The 11,054-nt window shown below is 32.0% G+C and overlaps 1 protein-coding gene across 4 annotated transcripts in view; it reads right to left on the minus strand.

Moving 5' to 3' along the window:
- Positions 1–9,321, minus strand: part of LOC143057830 (uncharacterized) — a 98,315-nt gene extending 88,994 nt beyond the window's left edge. For 3 of the 4 annotated variants that reach the window (XM_076231258.1, XM_076231257.1, XM_076231254.1), the window contains exons 1-4: positions 9,171–9,321; positions 7,151–7,376; positions 6,050–6,120; positions 2,456–2,558 (exon numbers count right to left, since the gene is read on the minus strand). In XM_076231258.1, coding sequence (XP_076087373.1) covers positions 2,456–2,558; positions 6,050–6,120; positions 7,151–7,376 — 400 coding nt within the window. In that variant the 5' untranslated portion in view covers positions 9,171–9,321. The remainder of the gene's footprint in view (positions 1–2,455; positions 2,559–6,049; positions 6,121–7,150; positions 7,377–9,170) is intronic. The other variant, XM_076231256.1, reaches the window with a different exon arrangement.
- Between the last annotated feature and the right edge of the window lie 1,733 nt (positions 9,322–11,054).

The following is an 11,054-nucleotide window of genomic DNA, read 5'->3' on the forward strand; positions in this document are numbered from 1 at the left end:
TAATTCAATAATCCCAGCATTTAAAGAAATCTTTAAAAAAGATGGAAAAATATTTGGACAATGGTTATATTAATTAGAGCAATTTGAAGATTTTGTTTTCCTTGTAGAGACCTCATATTTCATTGTGTTGCAAGTTTGCTGTCACAGCCACTTTTTTTAAATTCTTTTAATCTAATTAATTCTTTACTTTTTGCTTGATCTTTAACATGTTTATTTCATGAAAGTATAACACTGATTCAAAATAAGTGTTGAATCTCTATAAAAATATAAAGTTAATTTTTGTTAATCTAGAGTGAAAACACTGATTAAAGACGGATCGACCCTATCATAATAATACATATCACTTACATAACTAACATACCATAGAATACAAGAGGGTCTGGATGGGAGGGGGGGTCTGTTATTCTGTAAACAATTAATTTTAACCCCTTTTTTCTCTAATCTTCAAAAAATTAGACCACGCATTTCTCTAATCTTCATTTTTTTGCCCGTTATTCTCTTATCTTCATTTTTTAAGGGCATTATTCTTTAATCATTTAACCCCATTCAAACCCTCATACCAGTAATCACTGCAGTGAACAATCAAAATCAAAACATTATTTGTCTACTCAATTCATTTTTTTCAAAATAAAATATCATAAAACTGAATAAAATTTTAGGTTATGGCGTTAGGTAAAACCAATTCCCAATACTTCAATGAAAAAACTCAAAAATAAATAGAATTGGTCCCAGTACAGCACTGAATTAACAATATCTATTGCTTAAAACAGCAGATAATCTAATTTTTATAAGTTCATGTTTTTAAACAAACATTTTAAGAATCAAATACAGAACGTCAAGAGTTGTAGCAAAGTTAAGCCTAAAGGTAAATTTGGTCATTTTAGCAGTCAATGTTGTATTTGGACAATATTTCTGGACGATGCCGATGGTACAAACTATATTATTTCGGACATGCCATTTTATTCCTCTGACAGTTTCCATGGCTCCTAAATGGGAATTAAGCTTTTATATTTTAATTTCGAGGGCAATTGAAAAAGACAAGTTGGCTAAACTATATGTACCAAGACACTAAAAGCAGTCTGCGTATAAAACTTTTTCAACTACTTGTCCATAAACTAAAAATCAAAACTTTCTCTATATGACTATATAATTTTTTTTTTAATTTTCAATAGTCGGACTAGTGGCTAACAGTACAGATTGCTGAACGACATTGTTTGATACTCGAACCGTCATGAATTTATTAGCGTTGAATCAAACAATTTCCTTTGTAAATATCATCTTAACGTTACTAACCTTAATATTCTCAATTATCAAACACTATCAGTGTCTATTTCACCAATAATGAAATCAATTGCTGCGTCTATTTCACTGATATTAACATCCATCCATGAAATAGCATGTTATATACTGTTGTCTATATCAATCATATACTTCACTTAGTCCTTATAATGTTTCCTTCCGTTTACAAGTCAGACTCCCAAACAAATATCAACAAATACTCAAGGTGTATAAAATATTGGTAAAATTATAAGGATCTTAACAACAATAAATGTTAATTTTATGTAATCCTTTGTAAATGTTTCACCAGTATACTGATATCAAAGTTTTCACCTGGCCGCCTTACAACAGATGTAATCTTAAACATATTATTTATCAATTTATTTCATGCTCAGAAGGTAAGGGGGTCCACATGGGGGATCAACAAAATATATATTGCAAGACACAATTATAAAATCAACCTTAAATCAAAACACAAATTTTTGCAATGTTTTTAATATTGCCAAATATAAGTGACAAAGTAGGTATCACAAAATTAAAAGTAGGGGCTTTTAATGTTGAATCTATTATTTGCAGTGTTTACTTGAATCAGGATTATTAATCTCACATTGTTGTTCTTTCCCCAAAATATTATGATTACAAATATCCATGCAAAATCTAAATTTACAGTATCTGCAAGAAATTTTTCAGAAATTAAACAACACAAGTTCATCACTGTCTATGAAGTAATACAACAAAGATCTGCTTTCAACTGGCATCATGGTGATTAAAATGAATTTATTGATCCTTTCCAAATAAACTTGCTTAATTCAATAATTTAGAGAGTAACTTTATATATGCCGCTATAATAAGCACATTATGACATACATGTATGTATTCAGAAAGATTATGGTGCTCTATGTCGAAATAAAGAGTGGAGAAAGTCAAAAATGAATAACTGGGAAATGTCTCCATAGGGACACATATGATGCCCCTGCTAGCATACAAGGTTATAAAGGGACATAACTCTAAAACTGTAAGAGTAAGGCTTCCAAATTAAAACTTAAAATGAGTTTTATGTTTAAGTCTCATAATATTTGGGTAAGGCAAACTTAAGTTAGAGAACGAAAACCAATTCGTGATGTATGGACAGCTTACCGATGTTGATACATTCTATAGGACTACATTTTGTACTTACTTTCACTATGTCTGTCATGGACCAGATGTTGGTACACATTATGTGGAACCTCTGAAGATCTGAAGTACCATTTGACGGTAGCTACTAATGTGTCTTTCTTTGTCTAAAACAATAAAGGTTTTTAATGACTATACACAAATTATGTAATCAAGGCATTATTTTCTTTAAACCATATAACATAGCATTATAACTTTAAAAGCACTGACAACCTCTGATATGGCCAGTATTTTTAACTGTAGGTTGTTTTCATCTTCAATTCTGAAAATTCTGTTTTTTTTCATCTAAATTGATTCTTTAATCATTTAATGCTTTGATTTCTTGTATTCCTCTATGGCAGATTGTGTCATTAGTTAATTTAGAAAGCAATATTTGAATTTCTATGCAAGTGCAGATTTATATCAAAAATGGTGTAAAAATTTAAACCATTCTTCAGAAAAAGAAATACTACAATGATAAATTTGTAAATTCGCATTTAAAACACATTGAAGATTTCTATGTTCAAAGGTGCATAACTCAGGGTTATGTCAACATCATATAATACGATTTTCTGTTTAATTCAAAGGGACATAAATCTGGGATAAGGCAATGGACTATACATAATTCTGTATTTATTAATGCGATTTTGTCATTTGTCAAATGTGATTTTAAGAAAAATCCTGTTTAATTCATACAAAACATTTCCAAATTTTTGTTATATTGTGTTGTTAAGATCATCAGCTGTCTAAACAATTTTCACCCAATATCTCCTTTTCTTATGTTTTCTAAGAAAATTTTGTTGTTTCTTTGACCAAATAATAACATCATCAGCGTTATATTGATTGTGTTTTTATTTGCCTGTGTAAATCACACTCAGACTCCGAGTCCTAACTAATGGATGATTTCACTGTAAATTACTATACAGAGGAAAGCTCTCAACACAGCAGAATGGACTTTTTATTGGCGGCTTATGTTTGGAAATGACTGGGGATTGTAACACAACTTATCAACCATTATCTGATGAAGATTCCTCATTCTGGTCAATGACGAGGGAGACATTGTACTAGGGTAATAAATGTTTGAGACTGCAATTAATCATATAAAGACAAGCATAGTATTTTCAGCTGATTTTTTTTTTCAAGAAAAGGGAAAACTATTCATTAATAGCTAGAAGTGTACTAGATATTCCTTAGACTGAGGCTCCCAGTTAGTACTCAGCAAAGTCCTTGGCTGAAAATATCTTTGACATGGGTTTTTTTTTAACAGACTCCTGCTCTTAGAGTTTTAATAAAAGAATACTGTTAACCAACTGTTTTTCGTGGATACTTTATTTTGCATTTAGTCCTAACTAATAAACTATCCCTTTTCCAGGTGATTTAATTTCACAATTTTTTAGATTTGCTTGCTGTTGTTTAATATGCAGTGATATTGTTGGCTTTTTTTCAAAACTACCTCTACACTTTTTTATTGGGAAAATATGCATCATTTTTATCAAATTGGGATTTATAATAAACCATGAATTTGACTGGAACTTCAATTTGCAGACCTTCTTTCAAGAGCTAAACCCTCCATCGAAATAAGACCCCTTTATTTTCAGTGATGATACCCTCAAATCTGCACATATCTAGTCATTTTAGACATGAAAAATGTTTAAATGAGTGTTTTTCAGTTTGTATTAATGCACAATTACTACTGAGACTGCACTGTTTGGGAAAAAAGTTGTCTTTTTGGGAATAATTTTAAGCCTTTTTTTTCAAATTTGGATTCTTCTCCAGGGGAAAAAGCCTTTATTAATTTAAGGCAAACAACATCAATTATATGTGAAGATCCAAGTTTTACATATATTCGGGTTGATTTATATTCCAGTTATTTTTCTGCTTGCGTAAGTCACGAAAATAACTCGCATGCAAAAATTAGTTGGTTTTACAGTACCCATGCTTGTAAATATGGCAGAGTCAATGTATTAATTCAAACTTATTGACATTTTGTGTTCCAAGAACAGTGAATGTGACACATTCCAAATTCAAACTTGATCAGAAATTTATAGCAACTAGTGTCTTGAATAAGTATAATAACATTTGGTTTAGAAAAACAAAAGTTATAAATCTGAAACCAATTGGAAGTAAGGACAGATATACAGACAGATACCTGCCAACTGTCACTATTTGCGGGGGATTTCCCCCATGGAGGCTCCCAAATTGAAATTTTTAAAGAGCAATTATGTCCACAATTTTAACAAAACAATCAATTTTACAATGAATTGAGGCTCATAAATGTATGAAGAAGCCAAAAAACAACATTACACTGTATTTGAAGGCCCCTCGAAGGTTTTTTAGGAGTATAGCAGCCATCTTGCACGCAAAACCCCCATGGGCATTTTGAAAACTTGGCAGATATGCAGACAGACAAGGGTAAACATTAAATTTAATCCTCCCTCCTTAGTAATCATGATGGACTGTAGACAATTACAACCCACAAGTATTGGTATTATTTTTTTCATAACAAAATTGACATACAAGGGAGATAACTGAAACAAAATTTAATACATTATATCACCAGTGACATTAAATACTTTACAAGAATAGAAATCAAATCTAACTAAACTTTCATGACTGGTCAAAGAGAAGCTGTGAATACAAAATTCAAAAAGATGAAACAAATAGAAGTACAAATGAATGGTTATAATAATAACTACATAATGCCTTAGACAGAGAAAAGGTCTAGGACCTTCAGCCCAGGAATATTGTGACGGCCCACAGGACTTACAGACATCATTTTTTAAGAGTTTTAATAAAGTCCTAAACACTTTCAGTGAAAATAAATTAATGCATAGAATTATATTACCATACTAGTCTACTACTAATATTTCTATTTAAGGTGGTACCTAACACTACAGGGAGATAACTCTGTAAAGTCAGCTAAACGTTTTAATTACATTGTGTTGTAAAAGGAATATTAAGCTTCTCAATGATCAAAATTGGTGGTTGTCAAATTGCTATATAACCAGTGTAATTTTTCTGACAAAACAGTTGGTTCAAAAAATTTTAATTTTTTATATTTTTGTTAAAGTGTCAAAGTAAATACTTTGACAAAATTTTATGAAAATTAAACGAGCCAAATTAATTTTAGTGAAAGTGTTGGGTACCACCTTAATAAAATATTTGTATTTACTTTTCTTTGTGTAGTAAGAAGTAATTCGGTTCAAGACATTTATATAATTCTTTTGGCGCCTTTTTCTAACTATCAAGAAAACACCAAAGCGAGTTCGACAGCTATATATATCAGTTAGATATTATTTATTATTATGCTTTTGTATGGAAGTTTTTCTTGTTCTAATTCATATTATTTGTATTTGTAGATTTTGATTCCAGGATTGTGCCAACAACTTTGACTTTGATATAAATATAAAATTGTTGTAAATGTAATACCTCTTGTTTATCAAAACTGCTTTGGTGCATCTCTCAATTCGTACCAGTCTTCAGTTGTCTTACTTTGAAGTGATCAGAAAAGTTTTATGTTCGTATGAACAAAGCGAAGGAGAACATAAACATTATTATTACACACAGATCATTCAATACAAACCAGTCAGATATATACAGTTTGTCTATTTATACTCACCAATCGAAATTCTTTAATACCACAAACATAAAATGGTTGGTCAACATTTGAATTCTCAAGATAAACACAATCTGCAAGTAAAAGTATAAAATCACCCAGGTAGCCCTGTCAGATCCAAGCACTAAATGGTGATAATTGACGCAAAAGTCTTTAAAACATCCTTATATCTACAATCGACAATATATCTACAAACCTACAAGATACATATTTACTTATTCCTTCTGATGGTTTTTGACTTTTTCTGGTCATATATTTTTGTAAAAAATAAATGGGGAATTTGTCCATTGGATACAGATGATGCCCCCCCCCTTTGCATATAATGTTCAAAAGGGAAATAACTCAAGAACTGTTGAAGTGACCCTACCCAAATTTGTAATTTATATGAGATTTGTGGTAATAAGCATTCATGATGATTTTGTATACGTTTCATAACATTCAGTTGTGGCAAACTTCATATAAGTTAAAGAACAGAAACAAAAAATTCATCAATTTTTCCATTTGTAAAGGGATATTACTTTAAAATGGTAAAAGTGACCCCACCAAAATTCCATCTTGATCTGTGTTTTGTGGTTATTAGCATTGTGCATACAGTTCATAACATTTGGTAAGAGAACATAAACGTGGCCATGCATTTCTATAAAAAGAAATTGAGACACAAATTATAAGTCTTCCATAAATTATGCACAAAACATAGAAAGGAAAGATATTCAGTAGATATGTTTATTCAATCATAAAAAAATAAGATGAACATGTAAACATTGTTCTGCTAAGACATATGCTTCCCTCATGGCCACCTCATGATTAAAACTGTAATCACTAGCCAGTCAACCCTGAGGTTGTGAGATCAAACCAAGCTTGTGCCGGTGCAATCAACTCAAATCTTAATTAACTAGGATTGGCAGTTTTCCTATCAAAGGTCTGTGGTTTTTTCTGGGCACTCCAGCTTCCTCCACCAATAAAGACCCCTTCTTAGTATAGGCATTCAGCTGTCCCCCACATATGAAAATTTCTGGATCCACATGATGTATACAAATCCTGTGGAAAGTGGAAAGTTTTGAAATAAGCATAAGATATAAAACTAAAAATCTACAATGTAATTACCTCCCTTTCGATATTTGATGCCATCTTCTGTAGTGTACGAGACAATCTTTTCTCCTACTTTTGTAATGACACCTGAACAACGCCATCGTGACCCTTTCTTCTGCTTCTTTACTGGGATTGTTATGGCACCATCTGGTGTCTTGATGTCTTCTGTTGTCTGTGAGCTCTCAGGTGATCGATAACCTACACCATTATTTATCAACATGTCCATTTCATTTCTGTCCATCTATTAAAATTAAAAAAAATAAGTTAATATAAATTATTTACAGTGTAAACCAGACTCCTGTAAATCAGTCTATTTTAAGGTGTTTTAGTTTAAGCATATTTATTTATAGTGGATTGGCATGAGGAAACAATTTATAGCAACCTACATCTGTATATTAATTCCTTTCCACTTTGCTGGTGCAGCCTTGTAGTTGTAGTGACATTAGCCTGCTATTTTCTGAAATCTACAAGGGTGTCTATTATGTGCCAGAGATATGGCTCTCTCTTAACACTAGTCAGCCATTTATCATCCCCTTCTGACAGACTATCATCATATTCTCAAGACCATACTTGCAAATGCTGTACATGTCAAGGGAGAGCTGAAAATTCAGTCCCTAAAATTTTCTTCCCATCACAGGGATCAAACCAGAAACTTTTGTGTTAGTAGTCTGATGTACTAACCACTACAACATGGTTCCCCTTTGTGTTTTAGCATGATCAGTGGGCCCATTCAGATTGGTGGAGTAGAGGTACTGTGCAGTAAGGTGTATCCATGCACCTAAGACTTATGACTTTACTTCATTCAATCAGTCTGCACGGTTAGCCACTAGTCCGATGCCCCAGACTAGTAAAATTTCATTCGGACTAGTAAGTTTTTGCAAAATTTTGTTTGGCCCAATAAGAAAAATGTCAGAATATTGGTCTTCTGACTAGTAGTTGAAAAAGTTTTTGGTGCAGACTGAATTTCAACTGATAAAACCAATAAGGCAATAATTGGATAATGAACACATTCATAACATACTTTTATTTCGTAAAATCCTCTGTTTGTATGGTTTCACCCTCAAGATTTTGTGTAATGTGTGTCCAAAATTAGGGAAACCCCTGTTCTGAGAGTTCCTCCAATGTCTGGTGATTTCGCGCATGCCTGCCAAAAATAGCTTCTTTTGATTTTGACTTCATAAAACAAAATATCTGACGCCACAATGGAATAGTGATTGTTGTATGCGTCAAAAGTTCAAGCGGCCAGGTCAGCCGGGATTAGCGATAAGGTGAATAAGGCCATTAAGGGAAAGAATTTCTACTCCGAAATATGGCTGAATTTAATCCAAGCACACTGCCAAGGATGCAGAGCAAATATTATTTCAATCTGATATAAATTTGACATAAATAAAACAAATTTTATCTGATGACGTAATTTTTTAATGGAAATTGGCCAAATATTGTAAATCACGGGATTGCAGTTATTATCTTACTCTTCAAAAACTTGTCAATTTAATTGTTTTTTATCCCTTCAGAAGGCTAAAACAATAACAAGAACGATTTTATTTGTGTTACATTTTGTACTTTGGTAATATGACGAAATCAGCTAATGTGCGGTATCACTGGCCTCGCGGACACCAGGGACTCCACTGTAGTCCAAATAATTTTGACATCTAGGAAGGCTATTTTATTTTTTAGCTTTGACGCCACCTGATGTAAGGCATCAAAGAAAAAAATCATAATAGCCTTACAAGAGGTCATAATTATTTGGACTAGAGGAGAGGGAGAAACTTGTATGGGAATTTTGAATTTTAAACTTTCCATTTTGAAACATTTGTTGTCGTTTACAGAGATTTATATAATTTATAAATGTGAGTATTTTAAAATGGACATTTTATTTGCATATTTATTATACTTCATAAAGCTTTTATTGTGTATATTTTAAATTATTTTGTGTTTATCTTTAGAAGACTTTACCGGCGTTTGTTTATCATCATGTTTATATATCGCATAATCTTTGTTGTATGACATTTCTTGATATAAATTTTGTGATTACCTTAAAGAAATAGGGATGTCTGCATATTTTTAAATGAATCGGTCAACAATCATGGACTTAAACGAGTGTATAAATGCTTTCTTTCAACCTAAACAAAGACGTATTTTGTTCTTTCCGCCATGAGTTTCAGCTTCCTGTGGGGCCACAATTTTTCTGTTGAAAGGGAGGTAATCAGCATAAGTTTGTAGCAGAGTTCTCTCCCATACTACAATTTCTTTGTGTCAAGACTTTTATATTCGTATGCAAGGCTCTTGCATTACTCTAAAGATCTATAAAATGTAAACTCATACATTTCAACTGTATTATTTTGAAAAAAAAGGATTTTGGTTCACTTTTTTAAAAATAAAACATTGACTTTTTTGTATTTACAATCTTCAATCTTCAATCTTTGTCGTGATGACAGAGTAATCTCTCTTGTGAATTATCCTCTCTTGTAAAATTATTATCACTAATGTAGTTTCTCCTTTGTACTTAGATATTGTAGGTGGCGTTTTAAAAATATTATAGAATTATATAAATGTATCAAGTGAAAAAAAAATGCTTAATTAGGTTATCGAAATGGCATGAAAAATTAAAAAATATTAAAAATTAAAAGAAATTTGTATTAAATTATCCACTAAAACTCCTCTATGTACTCCGCTAATAGTTGATTGACATTTTCTGCATTTGGCAAATTGATTGTTAATAAATTGTCTAAATCTGTTGGAATTTGTCCTGTTATGAAGTATATTTGATGAAATAATTTGTCTCTGGCATCTGAATACAGGTTACATTCAAAAAGGTAGTGTTGTGACATTTTCTTTTTGTTTGCAGTGATCACAGGTTTCCGAGTTGATGTGCTGGTTTATTATAAATTGGTATGCATTTAATTTAGAATAACCTGTTCGTAAACTGTTGATTATGTTGTACATTTTTTTTACGGGAAGTCTTTTTTTACTTTATTTTTAACTTCAGGATGAAATCTGAAATAATGACGTCCACCATTACTGTTTTCCCATCTGCGTTGCCATTTTTTTGTAACAGAATTTCTAGCTGCTTTTTTTACATCGTGTTTTGTAAACACTATGTCATCAACTGCTAGTGTTTCTGCTTCTTTAGCAGCTTCTTTTGCCAGGGAGTCTGCCTCATCATTTCCTTTTATGTTGGCATGTCCTGGTGTCCAGTTTAAGTTTATTAAAATTCCATGTTCATTTAAAATTTTTACTTTTCCCTTTGATTTCGTTAATGGTTTGATGATAGCTGTCGCTTTTCCAATTAAGAGTTAAGATACCTAATGCAGTCTGACTGTCCGAAAATATAGTTAAAGTATCAATTTGCTGTTTTGAAAAAGATTCTATGTAATCCAGTACAATTTTTATTGCTATAAGTTCAGCTAGCAAGATTGATCCTTTGTTAGAGACGGGTCTTTTTAATTTTTCTTCTTGATTATTGATGTAAATTATAGCTCCTGCACCGCAGGGGCCTGGATTTCCTAAACATGACCCATCTGTAAAAGCGACTGCTGTGTTTGGTGTTTGAGATTTGAGTTGTTCAGAGATAATTTGTTTCCCTTCCTCTATTTGGGCTGTCGTATTTACATGATTTCACTAGAGACATATATCAATATACATCATTTTTTTGCTATCTATTCATATAAAAACACATTTTTTAAAAAAAATGTTTTGAGGGCATTTATAGTTGCATTTTGATCAACAAGGCATTAAAAGACGTAGAATATTGTCTAAAGTATGCTTGTTTACAGTGGCGGATACAGCCATTTTAAAAAGGGGGTGGGGTCCCAACCCAGGACAAAAGGGGGGGGTTTAAACTGTATGTCCCCATTCAAATGCATTGAACGGCCAAAATAAAAGGGGGGGCTCCAACCCCTAGAACAGCCCCCCCCCC

Source organism: Mytilus galloprovincialis, chromosome 13 (assembly GCF_965363235.1).
Source record: "Mytilus galloprovincialis chromosome 13, xbMytGall1.hap1.1, whole genome shotgun sequence".
Taxonomy (NCBI): domain Eukaryota; kingdom Metazoa; phylum Mollusca; class Bivalvia; order Mytilida; family Mytilidae; genus Mytilus; species Mytilus galloprovincialis.